This window comes from Trichomycterus rosablanca, chromosome 6 (genome assembly GCF_030014385.1).
Source record: "Trichomycterus rosablanca isolate fTriRos1 chromosome 6, fTriRos1.hap1, whole genome shotgun sequence".
Lineage (NCBI taxonomy): Eukaryota > Metazoa > Chordata > Actinopteri > Siluriformes > Trichomycteridae > Trichomycterus > Trichomycterus rosablanca.
Window position 1 is genome coordinate 24,345,215 of NC_085993.1, and position 25,118 is coordinate 24,370,332.

The 25,118-nt window shown below is 37.2% G+C and overlaps 1 protein-coding gene across 4 annotated transcripts in view; it reads right to left on the reverse strand.

Annotated features, from left to right (window-relative positions):
• Window positions 1-25,118, reverse strand: part of ptprt (protein tyrosine phosphatase receptor type T) — a 281,354-nt gene that overhangs the window by 49,332 nt on the left and 206,904 nt on the right. For 3 of the 4 annotated variants that reach the window (XM_062997565.1, XM_062997564.1, XM_062997567.1), the window contains 3 exons: window positions 18,956-19,107; window positions 17,241-17,428; window positions 11,566-11,653 (listed from right to left, as the gene is read on the reverse strand). In XM_062997565.1, the coding sequence (XP_062853635.1) occupies window positions 11,566-11,653; window positions 17,241-17,428; window positions 18,956-19,107 (428 nt within the window). Of the gene's footprint in view, window positions 1-11,565; window positions 11,654-17,240; window positions 17,429-18,955; window positions 19,108-23,963; window positions 23,973-25,118 lie in introns of all 4 variants that reach the window. The other variant, XM_062997566.1, reaches the window with a different exon arrangement.

Consider the following 25,118-nt stretch of genomic DNA (forward strand, 5'->3'; position numbering starts at 1 on the left):
ATCTTAAGACGTGTTTGCAGGAAGAATGGGACAAAATAAAACCTGAAACACTAAATCGCTTGGTATAAGGAATGGCAACATTACAAAGTGGTAAATGCTTTACTGTCCCAACTTTTTTTGGAATGTGTTGCAGGCCTGAAATGCAGGAATGGATGTTTATTAATAAATGAAACGAATTTGAGCAGAAAAAAAAAATCTCAGGTTCATCCTGTCTGCAATCAAATAAAAGTCAAAGTAAATGTAAGAAACTCTGTGTTTTTTATTATTTGCATTTTCCATGCTGTCCCAAATTTTTCTGATTTGGGATTGTATAATTCTGCCTCTAGAAGAAAAAAACCCACCAGATTTCACAACTGGAGTTGTTACACATTCAACCCTCCCAATCAGTAAATGAGCCAGCTCCTCTAAGTATTCTTCAACAACACATAAAAAGAGTTGACTTTATTGTAGCAGGTCCAGTTTAGAAAAGAAAAATACAACCAAAAGACACAGTGTTTTGACCACTAAGTCATGAGTGAGACTCACAAAGAATATAAGTTTATTGTAATTTATAAAAGGATATAAAAAAAGAGTGGTACCTGTGAAATATACATAAATATAACAAAATAAATAGTTTTCACACTGGAGCTTACACTGTCCTACAAGGTGGGTAGGGACAAGATCTGAACTGTCTGTCTGCCGATGTGAAAAACTAGTGGAAGATTTGTTCACCACTACCTCATAACACTGAACAAAAAATACAGTTAACCAACAAACTGAATAACTACTTTTAAAATGCTTAGTTTCTTCTCGATCTGAGACAAGGGATATCTTACATATATGTAGTTAAATGTGAACATAGAGAGTAGAGTCCTATAAGCACCACTTTGTAAAATAAAATGCTTCTGAAGGTCTTTTTTTCTGCACAGATGTTTGGCTCAATCATTTCACAACCAGTGGAAACAGAAAAGACCAACAGTAAACTGACTCAGTAGCAAACTTACTCAGTTTCTCCTGCTGCTGTATTATGCTTTTAGAATGCTTTTGAGAATAGCAATTTACATGGAACTGCCACCCAGTTGGACAGAACTTGAAAGATCTGCCATGAAGAATGGGATAGACTGCCCAAATCCAATTGTGCAAAGCTTGTTAAAACATACCCAAGAAGACTCTCAGCTGTAATTGGTGCCAGAGGTGCTTCTACAAAGTAATGAATAAAATTAAAATAAATACATTTAAAATAAATGTAAAATTTTAGCTTACATTTTTTTTTAAAAGCTCTAAAACATGTTTTAACTATTATTTTGGATGTTTAAGTGTAAATCGATAGGCAAAAAGACAAGGGGTCTGAAAACTTTCTGAATTCACTGTATAATTGAGCAATTATTGTACATTGTAAAAATAGAATTATTTAAACAATTTCCAACATATAAATGAAGCCATGGCATTTCAGTCAAAGTCAAAGTAGGTCAAAGCGGAATCTCTTCTCTCATTTCTCTGTCTTAATTAAACAGTGATGTAATTCATAATTCCTTATTTCAAAATAACAAAATAAAATGAATTAATAAAAACAGATTTTTATATATATACACACGATCAGCCATAACATCACTGTCCATTTTATCAGCTCCACCTACCATATAGAATCACTTTGTAGTTCTGCAATTACTGACTGTAGTCCATCTGTTTCTCTACATACTGTTCAATGGTCAGGACCCCCACAGAGCAGGTATTATTTAGGTGGTGGATGATTCTCAGCACTGCAGTGACAATGACATGGTGGTGGTGTGTTAGTGTGTGATGTGCTGGTATGAGTGGATCAGACACAGCAGCACTGCTGGAGTTTTAAAATACCATGTCCACTTACTGTCCACTCTGTTAGACACTCCTACCTAGTTGGTCCACCTTGTAAATGTAAAGTAAGAGATGATCGCTCATCTATTGCTGCTGTTTGAGTTGGTCATCTTCTAGACCTTCATCAGTGGTCACAGGACGCTGCCCATGGGGCGCTGTTGGCTGGATATCTTTTTGGTTGGTGGACTATTCTCAGTCCAGCAGGGACAGTGAGGTGTTTAAAAACTCCACCAGCACTGCGGTGTCTTATTCACTCATACCAGCACAACACACACTAACACACAACCACCATTTCAGTGTCACTGCAGTGCTGAGAATGATCCAACACCCAAATAATACCTACTCTGTAGTGGTCCTGTGGGGGTCCTGACCATTGAAGAACAGCATGAAAGGGGGCTAACAAAGCATGCAAGTGAGTGTAGAAACAAGGAGGTGGTTTTAATGTTATGGCTGATCAGTGTATATACTGTACCTACCTACCTACCTACCTACCTACCTAATCTATCTATATCTACTGTATATCTACTGTATACAGTGTATCACAAAAGTGAGTACACCCCTCACATTTCTGCAGATATTTAAGTATATCTTTTCATGGGACAACACTGACAAAATGACACTTTGACACAATGAAAAGTAGTCTGTGTGCAGCTTATATAACAGTGTAAATTTATTCTTCCCTCAAAATAACTCAATATACAGCCATTAATGTCTAAACCACCGGCAACAAAAGTGAGTACACCCCTTAGTGAAAGTTCCTGAAGTGTCAATATTTTGTGTGGCCACCATTATTTCCCAGAACTGCCTTAACTCTCCTGGGCATGGAGTTTACCAGAGCTTCACAGGTTGCCACTGGAATGCTTTTCCACTCCTCCATGACGACATCACGGAGCTGGCGGATATTCGAGACTTTGCGCTCCTCCACCTTCCGCTTGAGGATGCCCCAAAGATGTTCTATTGGGTTTAGGTCTGGAGACATGCTTGGCCAGTCCATCACCTTTACCCTCAGCCTCTTCAATAAAGCAGTGGTCGTCTTAGAGGTGTGTTTGGGGTCATTATCATGCTGGAACACTGCCCTGCGACCCAGTTTCCGGAGGGAGGGGATCATGCTCTGCTTCAGTATTTCACAGTACATATTGGAGTTCATGTGTCCCTCAATGAAATGTAACTCCCCAACACCTGCTGCACTCATGCAGCCCCAGACCATGGCATTCCCACCACCATGCTTGACTGTAGGCATGACACACTTATCTTTGTACTCCTCACCTGATTGCCGCCACACATGCTTGAGACCATCTGAACCAAATAAATTAATCTTGGTCTCATCAGACCATAGGACATGGTTCCAGTAATCCATGTCCTTTGTTGACATGTCTTCAGCAAACTGTTTGCGGGCTTTTTTGTGTAGAGACTTCAGAAGAGGCTTCCTTCTGGGGTGATAGCCATGCAGACCAATTTGATGTAGTGTGCGGCGTATGGTCTGAGCACTGACAGGCTGACCCCCCACCTTTTCAATCTCTGCAGCAATGCTGACAGCACTCCTGCGCCTATCTTTCAAAGACAGCAGTTGGATGTGATGCTGAGCACGTGCACTCAGCTTCTTTGGACAACCAACGCGAGGTCTGTTTTGAGTGGACCCTGCTCTTTTAAAACGCTGGATGATCTTGGCCACTGTGCTGCAGCTCAGTTTCAGGGTGTTGGCAATCTTCTTGTAGCCTTGGCCATCTTCATGTAGCACAACAATTCGTCTTTTAAGATCCTCAGAGAGTTTTTTGCCATGAGGTGCCATGTTGGAACTTTCAGTGACCAGTATGAGAGAGTTTGAGAGCTGTACTACTAAATTGAACACACCTGCTCCCTATGCACACCTGAGACCTAGTAACACTAACAAATCACATGACATTTTGGAGGGAAAATGACAAGCAGTGCTCAATTTGGACATTTAGGGGTGTAGTCTCTTAGGGGTGTACTCACTTTTGTTGCCGGCTGTTTAGACATTAATGGCTGTATATTGAGTTATTTTGAGGGAAGAATAAATTTACACTGTTATATAAGCTGCACACAGACTACTTTTCATTGTGTCAAAGTGTCATTTTGTCAGTGTTGTCCCATGAAAAGATATACTTAAATATCTGCAGAAATGTGAGGGGTGTACTCACTTTTGTGATACACTGTATATATACTGCTGCTGGTCATAAAATTAGAATATCATGAAAAAGTTGATTTATTTTAGTAATTCCATTCAAAAAGTGAAACTTGTATATTATATTCATTCACTACACACAGACTGATATATTTCAAATGTTTATTTCTTTTAATGTTGATGATTATAACTGACAACTAATGAAAACCCCAAATTCAGTATCTCAGAAAATTAGAATATTGTGACAAGGTACAATAATGAAGACACCTGGTGCCACACTCTAATCAGCTAATTAACTCAAAACACCTGCAAAGGCCTTTAAATGGTCTCTCAGTCTAGTTCTGTAGGCTACACAATCATGGGGAAGACTGCTGACTTGACAGTTGTCCGAAAGACGACCATTGACACCTTGCACAAGGAGGGCAAGACACAAAAGGTCATTGCTAAAGAGGCTGGCTGTTCACAGAGCTCTGTGTCCAAGCACATTAATAGAGAGGCGAAGGGAAGGAAAAGATGTGGTAGAAAAAAGTGTACAAGCAATAGGGATAACCGCACCCTGGAGAGGATTGTGAAGCAAAACCCATTCAAAAATGTGGGGGAGATTGACAAAGAGTGGACTGCAGCTGGAGTCAGTGCTTCAAGAACCACCACGCACAGACATATGCAAGACATGGGTTTCAGCTGTCGCATTCCTTGTGTCAAGCCATTCTTGAACAAGAGACAGCGTCAGCAGCGTCTCGCCTGGGCTAAAGACAAAAAGGACTGCTGAGTGGTCCAAAGTTATGTTCTCTGATGAAAGTAAATTTTGCATTACCTTTGGAAATCAAGGTCCCAGAGTCTGGAAGAAGAGAGGAGAGGCACAGAATCCATTGCTTGAGGTCCAGTATAAAGTTTCCACAGTCAGTGATGGTTTGGAGTGCCATGTCATCTGCTGGTGTTGGTCCATTGTGTTTTCTGAGGTCCAAGGTCAACGCAGCCGTCTACCAGGAAGTTTTAGAGCACTTCATGCTTCCTGCTGCTGACCAACTTTATGGAAATGCAGATTTCATTTTCCAACAGGACTTGGCACCTGCACACAGTGCCAAAGCTACCAGTACCTGGTTAAAGGACCATGGTATCCCTGTTCTTAATTGGCCAGCAAACTCGCCTGACCTTAACCCCATAGAAAATCTATGGGGTATTGTGAAAAGGAAGATGCGATACGCCAGACCCAACAATTCAGAAGAGCTGAAGGCCACTATCAGAGCAACCTGGGCTCTCATAACACCTGATCAGTGCCACAGACTGATGGACTCCATGCCATGCCGCATTGCTGCAGTAATCCAGGCAAAAGGAGCCCCAACTAAGTATTGAGTGCTGTACATGCTCATACTTTTCATGTTCATACTTTTCAGTTGGCCAACATTTCTAAAAATCCTTTTTTTGTATTGGTCTTAAGTAATATTCTAATTTTCTGAGATACTGAATTTGGGGTTTTCATTAGTTGTCAGTTATAATCATCAACATTAAAAGAAATAAACATTTGAAATATATCAGTCTGTGTGTAATGAATGAATATAATATACAAGTTTCACTTTTTGAATGGAATTACTGAAATAAATCAACATTTTTATGATATTCTAATTTTATGACCAGCACCAGTATATACTGTATACACACACACACACACACACACACACACACACACACACACACACACACACACTGATCAGCCATAACATTAAAACTACCTCCTTGCTTGTACACTCACTGTCCATTTTATCAGCCCCACTTACCATGTAGAAGCACTTTGTAGTTCTACAATTACTGACTGCAGTAAATCTGTTTCTCTACATATCTTTTTAGCCTGTTTTCACCCTGTTCTTCAAACCCTGTTAAAAAAACTCCATCATACCACTCATACCAGCACAACACACACTAACACACCACCACCATGTCAGTGTCACTGCAGTGATGAGAATGACCCACCACCCAAATAATACCTGCTCCGTAGTGGTCCTATGAGAGTCCTGACCATTGAAGAACAGCATGAAATGGGGCTAGCAAAGCATGCAGAGAAACAGATGGACTACAGTCAGTAATTGTATAACTACAAAGTGCTTTTATATGGTAAGTGGAGCTGATAAAATGGACAGTGAGTGTAGAAACAAGGAGGTGGTTTTAATGTTATGGCTGATCAGTGTATATAGTGGGAATGGAACTGACTGACAGCAATATCCTCTCTTTCTGCCTTCCTTCTTATTTTCTACAGTTTACCTTTCTCTTTCTCTATCTCTTTCCTCCTACCATCCTATTAAAGTTTGCCAATAAAGTTTGTACTGTTTATTTTGGGTGAACAATTTCATGAATTATTGATGACCATATGGGGAAGTAATTCTAGACACAATTCAAAATATCACAGGAAGGTAAATGGTGGGGCATAATCTTTAGAGTATTTACATTTAGTCATCAAACAGATGCTTGTATATTACATTTCAGAGAAGATGCAGTCCAAACAACTGAGGTTTAGGAGCTTTGCTCAAGAGCCCAACAATGGCATATTAACAGTGGCTTAACCCTAAACTTCAAACCAGTAGTGTAGCACTCTGGAGACTCTCTCACATCCTAGGACAATTGTTTGTTCTTCTTTCTTTTCTCTATATTTTTGTGGCAGATACAGACACAGAAAATAAGCAAATTTATCTCCATTTATACTAGTTGCCAGCTATATTGTTTCAGCTATATAGTTTCTATATTGCCAGCACCTATTACCTACAATGGTTAAGTTAAGTACAAAGTAAAGGAGCATCACATGATTAAAATCTAATTATTCCTTGCAATTTTGAGAAGGTGCCAATAATTTGTTAGTTTTAAATAAAACTATTTCTAGAACCATGAGTGTATGAATTGGATTTTTGTGTGGTTCCAATGCAAACATATTTAAAAAAAAGAAATAAAATAAAAAAGAAATGAACATATGACACCAAAACAATAACAAAACATTACCAAACCATTTGTAATTGCAACATTTTTATGGTATGAATTGTGCATTTTCTAAATAAAATATGCCAGTATTTTTGGGATTGCAGGGTTTCAATATTTATTTCTGCTCTGTCATTACTAACACACTTTAGAGAGGTTAATGGTAAATAAAATGTTCTTTTCAGTATCTCCTTATTTTAAATACAACCCCAAATTAGAAAATGTTGGGACAGTGTAGAAAATGCAAAGGTCATTTACACTTCTGTAATGGCAGCATTAATGCAGAAGAGTACATTGAGATTTTAGAGCATCCTTTGCAGGGATGTCTTCCGTTGTAGAAGAAGACAGTATGGGTACTGGACCTGTACTGTTACACACCTTAAGACATGTTTGCAGGAAGAACGGGACAAAATACACCTGAAACACTTCATCGCTGGGTATCCTTGATACCAAAACGTATTTTAAGTTTTGCGAGGAGGAATGGCAATATTACAAAGTAGTAACAGCTTTACTACTGTTTATATAGGCCAAGACACGCAGTCTGTGTCTACAAAGCCACGCTGCTATAGCACAGGCAGAATGAGAACTGACATTGTCTTGCTAAAATAATCACAGACTTCATGGGAAAAGATGTCATCTTGATGGCAGCAAATGTTTCTTTAAAATCCCAATATAATTCCAGTATACACCTTCATGCCAATGGTACCTTCAGACATATGCAGGCCATTTATGGTGTGGGTGCTGATGCATCCCCATTTCATTACAGCCTGAATGGTCCTTTTCGTCTTTACCATGGAGAATCCTGTTTTACCAAAACAAGCTGAAACATGGACTCATCTGATCACAGCACACATTTACATTGCCTTTTTAGTCCATCAGAGATTTGATGTATGGCTTTTTCTTTGCATGACAGTATTCATTTCTTGATCCAGTGGCAGACTGTGTTCACAAGCCCATGTGGCTATATATATACAGTATATATATATAATTGATAATTGATAATACATGATAATTGACAATTCTCTTATGAAGTTTGGCACAAAGTGGTTAAACCACCACCCATTGTTGCTTGTAAAGACCGAGGCTTTGCTGGATCCTCTGATCAATTAACTTAGAGTGCTAAAATGGAACAACTATTTTTGTACTTATTATACTTTAATTTTACAAAAATAATACAGAAGCCTGACTTTGATTGTATTAAGTGTACTAAACTGTACTAAATTGGGACTATTTTAAGTACATTTAATTCAACTTAAGTATACTAATTAAAAGCACATTTAATCAGTATTCCAATGGCACTTGGAGTACATTAAAAATATTTTAAAAATATACTTCTAATATATTTACTTTAGAGTAAAAATATACTTGGACTTATATACTTTCTAGATCTGATTCTTTGTAGTGCATAGCAAAACATTTAGCAGCCATGCATTAATCTCTCTCACTCTCTCTTTTTTTGGTGTAGGAACTAACAATTACCAAGGCTTTGCTGGATCCTCTGTTTACACCTAATCATGTTACCAATTTACCTGCTTATTGTGGAATGTTCAAAAACAGTGCAATTTAAAATATTCTATAATCTTTTCACCCTGTTTTTGCCCCTAAGCAAACTTTTCTGAGTGTGTTGCAGGAATAAAATTCTTAAAATATTTATTTTTTTACAAAATGCCTTGAGTTTTACAGACTATTATTAGTTCTACCGACTTCTATATAAAATATGTATTTAAAAAAACTTGGGTGTCCATGAGAAAGCTCAGTAATAATCTATTATTATTCATGAATTCTCAGTACATTTTGGTAAATGAATGAAACCAAATGAATTACAAAAGGGTCTTTTTAGGACTAATAAAATTTCAAGCTCAATAAGTAGAGATTTTATATCTGGATTTTTAAAAAATCCTATATAGTTTGCTTTTTAAGTGTAAATTAAAACATTATTCAGGACAAATGAGTGCTTAAAATGGCAATTTTATATAAAGTACATTGGTTAAATATGCAGGAGCTAAAACATTTAGGTCAGTATAAAAACTTTGCTGGCAGCTGAACTTAACAGACAACCAGTGTAAAAAAAAAAAAGACAGGTCATATCAGAGTTTGAGTTTCTGGTAAGGATATAAGATGCAACATTGTAAACAAGCTGAAAATGATTTAAATAAACTGCCCAGCAAGAAGTCAGTATGATGTTCCAGTAGTATTATCTTAAAAAGCCCAAATTTCTCAGCTTCATGAAAGGGTAACCTTTTTTTTTTTGCTTTTACTATGCAATAAAACATTAGTTTGAATGTTTCTTTTTAAAAGCTGTTGCTTTTGTCCTGGTATTGGTGGTTACAAATATGCCCCTAAACGAAGGCTTGTGATTATGTATCTTAGTAAACCCAAAGTATTGCTTAACTTTTAATAACATTTTATAATTTTTTTAAGTTCAGCTCAGTAATTTTAGCCAAATTATATTATCTATCATAAAACATCAACAACAGATGAAAATCCCACATCTAGAATCAACAGTGACAATTTATTTTTTGCTTTGGTTCTACACTCAGCACATGTGTAATAAAAAGTGAATATAAATACATACATGCAGTAAAAAAGTTTTGCCCCTTTTTTATTTTCAATGGTATTACATACAGCATGTCACATTCCAATCATTAAACAAAAACACAATAGAAAGTTAAAAACACAACACATTTTTTGTAACACAGAAGTGTTTATTCAAGAGACAAAACATTCCAATATTCACATAACCCTTGTGAAAAAGTAATTGCCCTCTTAATTTACTAACTAGTTGCACCACACTTGTCAGTAGTGATAGCAGAGTGTTTGTGCCTGGCTGTGTTCACTTAAGTAGACTTAAGTATACTAATATTTAATATGCTACTGTGCACTATGGTGTATTGTTGTCACACTAATGATCAATGCACTTAAAGAGTGCTAAAATTAAACAACTATTTTTGTATGTAATACAGAAGCCTGACTTTAATTGTATTAAGTGTACTAAACTGTACTAAATTGGAACTATTTTAAGTATATTTAATTCAACTTAAGTATACTACTGCATGTGTATTTAACTCCATGTTTCACATGTTTCATGAAATTATAGCACATTTAATCAGTATTCCAGGTGCACATGGAGTACATTAAAATATTTTAAAAATAGACTTCAAATATATTTACTTTAGAGTAAAAATATACTTCCACTTCTTGTCTTTCTAGATCTGATTCTTGTAGTGCATAGCAATATATTTAGCAGCCATGCAGTAATCTCTCTCTCTTTGTTTTTGTTTTTTGGTGTAGGAACCAACAACCAACAAGGGTCATTGTTGCATTAGTTTTGAGAAGGTTATGAGCGGGTGGGTAGCAGACGCGAGATTCAATCGTGCAAAGTTTGACATTTTTGTTTTACCGCTGTGCCACGGTAGCGCCGTACTCCATTTGAAATCCATTAATTACATGCAAAGAATTTTTTTTATTAAAAAGTACCTGAATATGTTCTTTAATATGATTTTTTTTTTCCATATTAGGATTAAATAACACTGAAATATATTTTTAATTATTACATTTTAATTTAACAAAAAAAAAACGTTTTACTATTGTATCAATATGTAACTTTCTAAAAAAAAGAAACTTAGGTAAACTTTTGTATAATGCGTTCAAAGTGTGCTTTAAGTGAATTACTAAAGCAGTTCTTTAACATACATTGCAAAAATATACCAAACATCTATTTGAAAACAAGTATTTGAGAAGTAAATTTAATTAAATGAAACTTCATTTTAACTAAAAGTATATTGGTATATATGGTAATGTATTTATTAAAAGTATACATTTTATAATTTGTGAAAAGTATCATACAAGTGTACTTGCAATCATTTGATTAAAGTATGACATTAATATATTTTAACACGTTTGAAATAAGAAAAGAATGCTAGTTTATTTATAGTACACTTCCACAAATCTTAATATATTTTAAATACACTTAAGTGCATTTTTAGGGCAGGTAGCTTTATACAGTATGTGTCCTAAATACATTTGTGAACTGACTGATGAATAATGAAGAGGGCAAATACGTTTCACAAGAGCGGTGCTCATGTTGGACAAATCTTTTTCATTAATTGATAAAGCTGTATTAAAAAAAATATGATTTTATTCAAGTTCTGAAGATTTCTAATCAGATATCCTCATTGTAACAACTGAAAGGGGCAATTACTTTTTCACTGCACTATATTTTAGAGGGCCCATATAGAAACCACTGTTATTTTAGTTATATTCTTTTATATCTATAAATAAAAAATAGTAAAATTGATAACATTCCACATTCCACAGCAATTTCCAGACATTAGATGCTGATATCGTCTCTGGTGATTCTCTGACATACCAGTAATGTAGCCAGTTTCAGTTCCTTTTGTTTAAGGGGCTTTCAGTCTTATCCACATAAAATGAAAAATCTCACTTGGTGAATCGCTTGGCCAGTGAAGAACTTTCCACTTTGTTGGCTCATGGTTGCTCTAGTATGACGTTTCAGGTCATTGTCCTGCTTCAAGCAATGAAGTTATAGTTTCTTGAGGGGATTTATTTACTTATCTATTATTTTTTTTAGTCTTAACAAGCAGTTTCCACGTTGTATTGATACTCACAAGCAATGATGTTGCCATAGCGATTCTTGTTGCGGTTCTCCTCCTTTTTGGCTGTATCCCATGGAGCAGTTTGTCCATCTGCTAGACTCTAAAAGATGGCATTATATAAAGTCATACAACAAACAGTACCAAAAAAAAAAACAACAACTTTGAAAATCTACCCCCAGTATGGACCCAGTTCTTTGATACTAACTCAAGTTACAGCGGGGTCAAAAAGTATTTAGTCAGCCACTGATTGTGCAAGTTCTCCTACTTAGAAGGATGAGAGAGGTCTGTAATTTTCATCATAGGTACACTTCAACTCCACTCGTTACCTGTATTAATGGCACCTGTTTGACATCGTTATCTGTATAAAAGACACCTGTCCACAGCCTCAAACAGTCAGACTCCAAACTCAACCATGGCCAAGACCAAAGAGCTGTCGAAGGACACCAGGAAGAAAATTGTAGACCTGCACCAGGCTGGGAAGAGTGAATCTACAATAGGCAAGCAGGTTGGTGTGAATAAATCAACTGTGGGAGCAGTTGTAAGAAAATGGAAGACATACAAGACCATTGATAATCTCCCTTGGGGTCAAGATCTCATCCCGTGGGGTCAAAATGATCATGAGAACGGTGAGCAAAAATCCCAGAACTACACTGAGGGACCTGATGAATGACCTGCAGAGAGCTGGGACCAAAGTACCAAGGCTACCATCAGTAACACACTACGTTGAGAGGGACTCAAATCCTGCAGTGCCAGGCGTGTCCCCCTGCTTAAGCCAGTACATGTCCAGGCCCGTCTGAAGTTTGCCAGAGAGCTTATGGATGATTCAGAAGAGGATTGGGAGAATATCATGTGGTCAGATGAAACCAAAATGGAACTTTTTGGTAAAAACTCAACTCGTCGTGTTTTTAAACACCATACCTACTGTGAAGCATGGGGGTGGAAACATCATGCTTTGGGGCTGTTTTTCTGCAAAGGGGACAGGACGACTGATCCGTGTTAAAGGAAGAATGAACGGGGCCATGTATCGTGAGATTTTAAGCCAAAACCTCCTTCCATCAGTGAGAGCATTGAAGATGGAACGTGGCTGGGTCTTCCAGCATGACAATGATCCCAAACACACCGCTCGGGCAACAAAGGAGTGGCTCCGTAAAAAGCATTTCAAGGTCCTGGAGTCTCCAGACCTCAACCCCATAGAAAATTTGTGGAGTCCGTGTTGCCCAGCAACAGCCCCAAAACATCACTGCTCTAGAGGAGATCTGCATGGAGGAATGGGCCAAAATACCAGCTACAGTATGTGCAAACCTGGTGAAGACTTACAGGAAACGTTTGACCTCTGTCATTGCCAACAAAGGTCATGTTCGAGTCAGGAATTGCTAAACTCTCCTGCTGACCACCACTGGTCCCTCTCTTCCTCTTTTTCCCCATCATTTTCACTCTTAACCTTCTCTCTGACTGATTCAGCCAATATTGTCAAAATCATAACAAGCTCGAAGTCCTCATCCTCTCGACTTGACCCAGTCCCTACCCATCTTCTTCAATGCTGTGTCTCTGTCCTATCAGAACCTATCTGTCACCTAGTGAATCTTTCACTCTCCTCTGGTTATGTTCCTGTTCCATTAAAAACTGCTGCTGTTACTCCGATCATTAAGAAACCTGACCTGGACAGGTCAGTTCTGAGTAATTTTAGGCCTATTTCAAAAGTTCCCTACATTTCCAAAGTCCTTGAAAAAGTCTTGACTTTATGAACTCTAATGAACTCTTCGAAAAATTTCAATCTGGCTTTCGTTCTCACCACAGCACAGAGACTGCTCTTCTGTGTGTCCTAAATGACCTCCTTTCATCTGCTGATTCCGGTTGTGCGTCCATTTTATTGCTCCTGGACCTTACTGCTGCCTTTGATACAGTCAACCATAGCCTTCTTCTAACTCGGCTCACTGAGATTGGTCTCTCAGGGACTGTACTATCCTGGTTTAATTCGTATCTGACTGACAGGCATCAGTTTATCGCAATCAGGAATTATGTATCGGATACAGTGTCCATCAAGCAAGGTGTTCCTCAGGGGTCCGTCCTTGGTCCCCTTCTCTTTATTATCTATATCCTCCCACTCGGCAACATTTTTCGCAGGTACAAGTTACATTTTCATTGTTACGCTGATGACACTCAGGTTTATCTTAGTTTCAAACCAACAGATCTTTTTCCTCCCGCTCACCTAACTAGGTGTCTTAATGAACTAAACTCCTGGCTTTGGGCAAATTTTCTTTTACTGAATGCTCAGAAAACAGAGTTTCTAATTACTGGTACAAAGTCCACCGTCCACTCTCTCTCTAACTCTGTCCTTTCTATCAATGACATCATAATCACACCCTCAGACACTGTCCGCAATCTCGGTGTTCTGTTTGATCCCCTTCTGTGTTTTAAACCGCACATAAAATCTCTATCCAGGTCTGCATTCTTCCATCTCCGCAACATCGCGCGTATCCGCCCTCTACTGTCCTCTGCGGCAGCTGAGACGCTGGTCCATGCCTTTGTGACTTCTCGGCTGGACTATTGCAATTCTTTGCTCCATGGGCTTCCCTCTAAATCTATACGCCCCTTGCAAATAGTCCAGAATTCTGCTGCACGGATCTTAACCCATACAAAGAAGTTTGATCACATCACCCCAGTCCTGGAGCAGCTTCACTGGCTGCCCATTACCATGCGCATACAGTACAAAATTATACTTCTCACCTATAAGGCACTACATGGGTTGGGTCCCCGTTATCTTTCAGACCTCCTAAAATTTTACAATCCATCCCGTAACCTAAGGTCATCAGATGCCGGTCTCCTAGTGGTCCCCAGGTTCAGACTGAGCACCATGGGTGGCCGATCTTTCAGTGTTGCTGCCCCTGCGCTTTGGAACTCTCTTCCATCCTCGTTACGGTCTACTACTTCTCTATCCAAATTTAAAACTTTACTAAAAACCCATCTCTTTTCTCTGCACTTTTCCCCTTCCTCCCCTGCTATTTTGGTGTGATTGTTATTTTTTGTTATTTTTGTTTGTAAAGCGACCTTGGGTTTTTGTGAAAGGCGCTATATAAGTGTAACTTATTATTATTATTATTATTATGTTACAAAGTATTGAGTTGAACTTTTGTTATTGACCAAATACTTATTTTCCACCATCATTTACAAATAAATTCTTTAAAAATCCTACAATGTGATTTCCTGCATTTTTTTTTCTCATTTTGTCTCTCATAGTTGAAGTGTACCTATGATGAAAATTACAGACCTCTCTCATCTTTCTAAGTAGGAGAACTTGCACAATCAGTGGCTTACTAAATACTTTTTGACCCCAGTGTATGCTACTATAAACTGAAAATAAACTAATATTTATTTAAATGTAAATGACTTTTGCATTTGTCAAATTGTTGTAAGGCTCATTGAAAACAACAAAAACACACAAAAAGTGTATTAATTGCTATTCTTTGCAGCAATGTTAATCTTGAACTTAGTACTATGTTCAATCTATGGCATCTAACTTGGTTTACTAATCTAGATGCCTTCTATCTCTATGAAAATGACAGAAGAAAGTGTTAAAAAGGAATGGAAATCTTTTTTTATACATCTATTGTTAAATCTGTGTGCAATACAGTGGGGCCAAAAAGTATTTAGTCAGCCACTTATAAGTTCTCCTACTTAGAAAGATGGTAGAGGTCTGTAATTTTCATCATAGGTACACTTCAAGTATGAGAGACAAAATGAAAAAAAAAATCCAGGAAATCACATTGTAGGATTTTTAAAGAATTTATTTGTAAATTATGGTGGAAAATCAGTATTTGGTCACCCAAAAACAAGCAAGATTTCTGGCTCTCACAGACCTGTAACTTCTTCTTTAAGAAGCTCTTCTGTCCTCCACTCGTTACCTGTATTAATGGCACCTGTTTGACCTCGTTATCTGTATAAAAGACACCTGTCCACAGAATCAAACAGTCAGACTGCAAACTCAACCATGGCCAAGACCAAACAGCTGTCGAAGGACACCAGGAAGAAAATTGTAGACCTGCACCAGGCTGGGAAGAGTAAATCTACAATAGGCAAGCAGGTTGGTGTGAATAAATCAACTGTGGGAGCAATTGTAAGAAAATGGAAGGCATAAAAGACCATTGATAATCTCCCTCGATCTGGGGCCCCACGCAACATCTCATCCCGTGGGGTCAAAATGATCATGAGAACGGTGAGCCAAAATCCCAGAACTACACGGAGGGACCTGATGAATGACCTGCAGAGAGCTGGGACCAAAGTAACAAAGGCTACCATCAGTAACACACTACGCCGAGAGGGACTCAAATCCTGCAGTGCCAGGCATGCCCCCCTGCTTAAGCCAGTACATGTCCAGGCCCATCTGAAGTTTGCCAGAGAGCATATGGATGATCCAGAAGAGGATTGGGAGAATATCATGTGGTCAGATGAAACCACAATGGAACTTTTTGGTAAAAACTCAACTCGTCGTGTTTGGAGGAAGAAGAATGCTGAGTAAACACCATACCTACTGTGAAGCATGGGGGTGGAAACATCATGCTTTGGGGCTGTTTTTCTGCAAAGGGGACAGGACAACTTTTCCGTGTTAAGGGAAGAATGAACGGGGCCATGTATCGTGAGATTTTAAGCCAAAACCTCCTTCCATCAGTGAGAGCATTGAAGATGGAACGTGGCTGGGTCTTCCAGCATGACAATGATCCCAAACACACCGCTCGGGCAATGAAGGAGTGGCTCCGTAAAAAGCATTTTAAGGTCCTGGAGTGGCCTAGCCAGTCTCCAGACCTCAACCCCATAGAGAATTTGTGGAGGGAGTTGAAAGTCCGTGTTGCCCAGCAACAGCCCCAAAACATCACTGCTCTAGAGGAGATCTGCATGGAGGAATGGGCCAAAATACCAGCTACAGTGTGTGCAAACCTGGTGAAGACTTACAGGAAACGTTTGACCTCTGTCATTGCCAACAAAGGTTATGTTACAAAGTATTGAGTTGAACTTTTGTTATTGACCAAATACTTATTTTCCACCATAATTTACAAATAAATTCTTTAAAAATCCTACAATGTGATTTCCTGGATTTTTTTTTCTCATTTTGTCTCTCATTGAAGTGTACCTATGATGAAAATTACAGACCTCTCTCATCAATCTCGTCAATCAGTGGCTGACTAAATACTTTTTGGCCCCACTGTATGTAAATTTTGTTTGGTTTTAAATACATTCCTAAAGGATGCTTAAAACCGTACATCTAACAGTCTATCCACGACCACTGATCACCAATTTTCTAAATCTCAGCCAGTCTCCATTATCACAAAATTACTAGGGAGTTCTTCTGAGACTTTGATGAGAGCGCAACTAGACTTTTAACAGCTGCTTAAGCCACACTGATCTTACTCTGCACCATTACAAGAAGAGGATGCCAAGGCAAAACAATTGTCACTAAAAACCTATGCACATCATGAGTTTCTGAGACTTTACTTGCAATTCCCAGAAAAGCAGAACTAACAGAACTCAGGCCAGCATAAATTGCAGCACAGCTAAATTTAGCACAGTAGGACCCGAACTGTTTTAATAGTGGTTAAAAATGAAGGATAGTGGTGCCCTACCCACACACACACACACACACACACACAAACAAAAGCAATTGCTTTTTAAAAAAAGTTGTATTAAAAACACACCTCATACTCCTCCTTAAACCCATAGCCTTCACCACGCTTCATTTGTGTGATGTGCTGGAGGAGGTCAGCTACACGTATGGCGGGTTGGATCTTGCCTGCCTGGTAGGACATCTCCATTGACTCACAACCCCCATATGGGTATGACTGAATGGTTAGAGATGGCTGTGATATTTCACTGTGGCTGCCCTCTGTAGATGCAAAAAGAGAATTAAAACAGATAAGTAAACCATTTGTGTTTAAATCCCAACAGTAAATTATTGGTCTTTTTAAAAAAAAGTCACAATTTGCATACTTGAACAAAAGCATTGATACCTTTAAGTTAAGTTAAGTTAAGTTAAGTATTTTAACCTTTCAGTTAAAATATTTCTTTGCCACTGTCACCTTGATCTTGCCTTTTGGAGAACTGTTGTGACAGCATAAATGTTCAGTCCATGATAGTGGTAAAACAGCCTGATTTCTACATATATACAGTATATACACTGCCTGGCCAAAAAAAAGGGTCACCACCTGGATTTAACTAGGCAAATAGGTAAGAGCCTCCCATTGGATAATTACATAATCATTATAGGTGATTATGTTTCAGCTGGCAACAAGTTATTTACCCCTAACTGATGCAGTGAGTAGCTTCTTATTTGTTAAACAACCGCGTCGAAAGACACATCCTGTGGTCTGTTAATCTGTTTCAGAAGGGTCAAATTATTGGCATGCATCAAGCAGAGAAAACATCTAAGGAGATTGCTGAAACTACTAAAATCGGGTTAAGAACTGTCCAACGCATCATTAAAAAGTGGAAGGACAGTGGGGAAACATCATCTTCGAGGAAGGAATGTGGTCGGAAAAAAATCTGGAATGATCGTGAACGGCGATCACTTAAACGTTTGGTGAAATTAAATCGTAGAAAAACAACAGTAGAACTCAGGGAGATGTTTAATAGTGAGAGTAAGAGCATTTCCACATGCACAACAAGAAAACCTTAAGAAAACCACTTGTCAGCGAGGCTAACCGGCAAAAATGGCTTCAATTTGCTAGGGAGCATAAAGATTGGACTCTGGAGCAATGGAAGAAGGTCATGTGGTCTGATGAGTCCAGATTTACCCTGTTCCAGAGTGATGGGCGCATCAGGGTAAGAAGAGAGGCGGCTGAAGTGATGCACCCATCATGCCTAGTGCCTACCGTACAAGCCTGTGGGGGCAGTGCTATGATCTGGGGTTGCTGCAGTTGGTCAGGTCTAGGTTCAGCAACGTTATGTGCCCAAAGAATAAGGTCAGCCTGAATATACCTGAATATACTGAACGACCAGGTTATTCCATCAATGGATTTTTCCTTCCCTGATGGCACGGGCATATTACAAGATGACAATGCCAGGATTCATCGGGCTCAAATTGTGAAAGAGTGGTTCAGGGAGCATGAGACATCATTTTCACACATGGATTGGCCACCACAGAGTCCAGACCTGAACCCCATTGAGAATCTTTGGGATGTGCTGGATCTTCCATATCAATACAAGATCTTGGGGAAAAATTAATGCATCTCTGGACAGAAATAAATGTTGCAGAAGTGAAATTGCAGAAGCTTGTGGAAACGATGCCACAACGAATGCGTGCCGTAATCAAAGGCGGTCCAACCAAATATTAGAGTGTGTGACCTTTTTTTTGGCCAGGCAGTGTATTACACATAAGCATGATGTATTAACCAAATGTCAGGTTAAAAATTACCGAATCTGTTGAGTTCTTGATTGCTGGTGGAGAAAGGGTCTTCCTTCTGGAGAGTGCTAACTTTTCCAACGCTTTTATCAGCCATGCTCACATGTTCCATCTCTCTCTGTGTGCTGCTGTTGGTTGTATCCTTCTGTTTCTTTGCCAGTTTCCTTTAAAATGTTTCACAAAAAAGATGTCTTAAACCATATCCAGAAATCATATATGTACAGCACATTTATTTAAAAAGTCTATAAAAGGTGTTAGACTAAAGAAACTCAAAAGCTGTCTGCACTTCTGTTATGAAAAAAATAAATTAACCAAAAAAAATAAGAGAAAAAATAAAAAACATTCACATTATTAAATAATACTTGTAACCTGTTTTTTTTTTTTTTTTTTTACCTAATATTAAATATGCTTATGTTTAAAGGGGTAAAACTTATTTGTGCCTTCACTTAGGAAGATTAGCATCATGGAAACTGTCGCTGAAATCTTGTGACTCAATTAACAAATGAAGCATGCTAATGATCTGTTATTATTATTAAGATTATTATTATTATTGTTGTTGTTGTTTTGTTTGTTATTACTATTATTATTATTATATTATAAGAACAAATTTTAACAGAAAAGTTTAAAGCTTCTGTTTGTTCTAAATTTTAAAAACATTTAACTATACTGTATAAATCTGTAAATGCAGTTTAGGCATCACAATGAGTTTAGCATGGCTAGGACATAGTTACAAACAAAACAGATGAATGATTGAATGAATAAATGAATGAATCAATGAATGAATTGATGATCACATACATACAAACATACATAATACAGAACAAATAACACAGACATACACAAGCCAAACACTAGAAGCACAAAGAGAACTGCTAAAGGGGGAAAATAAACTATGTTTTCAGCCAACAATGTTTATACAAAATATTTAAATGGTTAATGGAATTGGCAAACACTGAATACTATTCAGACAAATTCTAATTTCCTTATTAATGTTATTATTTACTTTTTATAATTATGATATAATTATTATCCACTCCAAAAAGGAATGGAATAGGCTATTTGAAAAAAAAAAAAAACTTAATTAATTAGCATGACTACTGATAACAAATTAAAGAAAAAAACCCTGTAATGAATGAGAGGGGGGAAAATACAGATGCTTCCAGCATTAAACATTAAAAAAATTAACACCCCAATATGCTCTGGCATGTAATCTTTTGAAAAAAAGATTATCTAAATGACTTTGAAAGCAGCTTCATCATTGCTACAGGGATGGCAGCAGCTACAGTCACAAAGACAGATGAACTGGCAGGTGTTTTAACTGGAACAAAGGCTTAAGTAATATTTATTTGTATTCAAATGAAATGTATAAAGAATAACAGAAGAGCAACTGTTTTAATAAATGTAAATATCAAAAAAATTAATAATTTAATTAATTAATTAATTAGTTTAAATTTTTTACAACCATAAGACTCAATAAATGGTTTGGTTATTAAAATGATATAAATAATATGTTGTGCCCCCCCCCCCCTCATTTTTGGAATATTACATCTACTAAATCTACCTACTAAATTACTAAGTGCAATAATTAAATTAATCGCTTAGCTGAAAGTTAACTTTTCAGGTGACAGGTGGAAGCTGTTTTTTTTCTTTATTTTTTAAAATAATATCAATAACAAAATAGATAGTGTAAATGTATAAACACCATTTCTTAAAAAAATAGGGTATTTTATAAAATTAATTAAAACAAGAATCTGTAATATTTTCCAATATCTGAAATATTTTCCAAATATTAAACTACGCAACTCAATAGTATTTTGCAAATGTAAAAAAAATTCAAATTTCATACTTGCAACACACTTAAGTTGGGAAAAAGCATTGTTACTAAAAGCATTACCTTACCATTATTAATTTTAATAGTTTGGGAACTGATGATACTTATTTTTGCAATTTTTTTCATATTTTATCTTGATTAAAGACTTCACCACCTTAACAGTCAGTGGTGGCCATTGTCTGATTTTCCTCTCCATGATGTGCTATATATTTTTTAATGGTGGCGGACTGGGATTGCAAGCAGATTAGTCAAGCACATGCTCTCTGTGTATGCAACGCCACATTGTTTTATTAGGTGCAGAATGAGGCCTAGTATTGACTTGCTGAAATAACTATGGATTTTCTAAGAAAATATGTTGCCTTTAAGACAGCACATATCTCTCAATATATGCCTTGATGACCATAAAACCTTCACACATTGCCTTCTTCCAAATTTTGTCACGTTTAAACTAATTTTAATATCACAACAGCACTAGTAAACACAAAATGGCTTTTAAATGATCATTCCATTTCACTGATGATGAATATTTTATCCATGTGTTATTACTGCCAGAACATCAGTTAGATAGAACCTTACTGGCAATGTTAAGCAAGCAAGGTTTCAAAAGCAGCACATGATGCTACATTCTAAAGATGGTCAAATACAGATGCAAAACAAATGTATTGAAATCTACCAGTTTTGAGAGGGTTACAAAGTTTAAGACCCTGGGACAGCAAACCACAGTAAGATACATTATTCATAAATGGAGAAAACTTGAAGCAGCCTACATGCCTCTGTTAAGGTCAATGCACACAATTCCATAATTAGAAAGACACTGGGCAAAAATGCCATCCATGGAAAAGTTGCAAGGTGCAAACCACTGCTGATCAAAAAGAAGATAAAGTATCATCTTGCATTTGGTGAAATTATTTTGTTGACCCTCAAGACTTTTGGGATAATGGTATGTGGACTGAAGAGTCAAAGCTGGAGCTGTTTGGAAGACATGGGTTTGGTTATATCTGGCATAACGCTAACACCGCATTTTACCATTATACCTAGAGTCAAGCATGGTAGCGGTATTGTGATGGTGTGGGGTTGCTTTATTTGAGGTCAGTTCAAGTCACTCAGTTCACCTAATGTTCAAGCGCAGTTCAAGTCTGACTGGAAAAAAACAGCCAACTCAATGTCTGTTTTTCATTAAAACAAGTTGACACATGGACTACAGCACACTGCCATTTGTCCATCTGAGCCGAGTTATGCTCAAATAAAAAGTTATTACATGTTACTGTATAGAATCGTTAATAGTGTGTTTGTATAGAATCGATATATATGGTTTTCTATTCACATAACAGAGTTTCAGGTTACATTTCTTGATGCACTGACAGACTTTTTTAGGTGACAGCTTTTTTCCAAGGATGGTTTCTTATGCAATGCCATCTGAGACCTCGAAGGCCACATACATTCTGCAGTGGTTTCCAGCCTTGACCTACATGGACTGAAATATCTTAGAATTCCCTGAATCTTTGTACAGTATATAGTGGTAAAACACATAAATAATTTGCATTTTGGATTAAGAAATGCTCTTTTTGAACTGATTGGCATTAAAGCTTGCCACAAAGTGGTGAGTCATGGCCCTTCTTTGCTTGCATCCCTTTTTAAAAATTACTCTCACTTATACCAATTTTTCTGCATAGTGTAGAATTTTTCCAAATTGTTTAACTTGAGTATTTTATAAAGGTTTCATTTTCATTTTGCCTTTGTCCCAACTTTTTAGAGCGTGTTTCAGGCATTTAAATCAAAACATATAAATTATTAAATCATAATTATTATTAAAAAAAACAATTAAGGATTTATTAAGGAATTAATTATTAGGAAATCTTTTTTTGTACCTGTACACATTTTACAACAATTATGTTTGTAAAATCTTAAAATTTGCAATGATGTCTACTAAAAGTCAGAATCTAAGAGTAGCATAACAGGGGGTACTGTCATTACCCAAAATTCAATGCTGTACAACAATCTACAAAGAACAATTAACAATAAAACAAGGAATTTTTAAAATAATGTACTACACTTTGAACAATCCATAAATCTAAATTTTAAATATTTTTATTAATCCATGACAAAGCCCAATAACACTTTATTTTCTTGTTTACAGTCAATGATCAGGAGTCAGAAAAATGTATGATGTGGATAGGTTTGCTGCCTGATGATACTGACCAAGTATACTCCAAATTTAATATTCTGTTGGTCTAAGAACTTGTGACTCTCACACAGTCCTGTAAGCAAGGCTTGTGCCTTGACAATTATTCTGTAATCGCAATATTACATAGAACTGTATAAAATAATTGTAACAGGGCTGACTCCCACACACCTGCAAGAAAGGAAATAGAACCTATTTGCAATTATTAAATTAAGGTAGAACAATAGTGTGTCTAGAAAGCCATTAACAAAAGGCAGGAGACAACTGCAAATAAATAAGTGGCCGAATGAATAAAAACAAATAAAAGACATGAAAACATTCACAACTCGCAACAGATGGTAAAGGGAAAGTGCAGAAATGAAAACTGGATGTTGCAATAAGACAGGCTACTCGACAACAAAGTCAGCTCATGGATAACAGGAAAAAGAGATACTTGTTTAAACCTGACAGTTCCGGCATTATGCGAGTGATTCCCCTATTATACCAATTGACGCTTTTTCTGTGCTTAACCATGGTTTTTTTTGCCACCTCTGGGGCAAATGCCGACATTATACTTCAATGAAAACCTGATCAAGCAATAAGAGAAAAGCAGGCCAGGCAGACAGAGAGAAGCCATGATATTTGGGAAACTTTCCACCTGAGATGAATTCAGGTCTATAAGGTACAGGTGACTGTCAATCAAAAGAGACTAATAAATCACACACAACTGAAATCTCTAACCCAAACTGCCAGCCAAACTAGGCAGCAAAGAGGGATAAAAGGCACAGGTGAATGTCAGCTATAAGAAGTTAATAAATCAACATGCTTCTGTGCCCCCAACATGCTTCATTCCCCTTAAACTAGGCCACATAGAGGGACACGACTTCTAAGGTGGAGCAGCTCTTGACAGTTGTTATAGATAGTATAGGACTATCAGTGCATACAATCTCAGCAGTAAACATAAGTGTTAAACTAAGCTGTTATCGTAAAATTTGAATTATTTAAAAAGTTAAACAGGGAAAGTCTACTGTTGTCTTCTTTTTATATTTGGCATTGTGACTTAAAACTTCTTTAACATGTAAATTAAACATTATTAAAAATTAATATCGTAGTATTATTACAAACCCCATTTTCAAAGAAGTTGGAACATTTTGTAAAATGCAATAAAAAAAAAGGATCTGCGATTTGTTAATTCTCGTGTATCTTTATTTAACTGACAAAAATAATAAGAAGACATTTCCGATTTTTTTTTTAATGCATTTTCATCCATTTTTCTCCCAATTTTTAGTGCATCCAAATTTTTACCTAATTGCGTCATACTTCCTCTCTACTGGTGCTGACCTCCGCCCCGATTGAGGAGAGCAAACTGACACACGCCCCCTCCGACACGTGAGCAGTAGCCGATTGCATCTTTTCACCTGCACGAGCAGCGAGTTTATATGCCGACCAGCCTTGTGCACGGAGAGCCACACCCTGATCAACATTATTCCTCTTTCTGTGCAGACAGAAATCAATCAGCCAGCAGAGGTTGTAATTGCATCAGAGGTCCCACTGTTGTAGTGCATGCAGAATAAGGACTGGCATCATCTTTTTTAAAATATCTACAGACCTCCTCAGAAAAGACATTGCCTCGATAGCAGCATGTGTCTTTAAAATCTAAATCGACACCTTCACATCAACAGTACCTGCACAAATATGCAACATAACCATGCCGTGGGCACTAATGCACCCCCACACCATGACAATACTGGAATGAAGAAATGTTATTTTTAAAGTGACTGACAGTTCTCTTGTGAGGTTTAGCACAAAGCGGTGAGCCACAAGCCATCTTTACTTACAAAAGACTGAGCCTTTGATGTCTGAACTTTTCTGGAAATGGGGCATACATGCTCAACATTTTATCCACTATTGTGCTATATCCACTCTGTCTCATCCACTGCTAATTTACAGTAGTGCGTTTTGAGTTTTGCTTTTCATTTGATGTTACAATAAAAATTTTGCAATAAAGCAACTTTATTCGCAATTTCTTTTACTGACCTTTCTGTAATTGTCTACAAGAAAAATTAAGGGTTTTTATGAAAAACCCAGTTCACAGCTAATCATGAAAACAAGCTGTCAGGGGCTTTAAAGATGAAATGCCTTCTCAATAAGAGAAGGAAAGTTCTTGACCAATATACTCATGA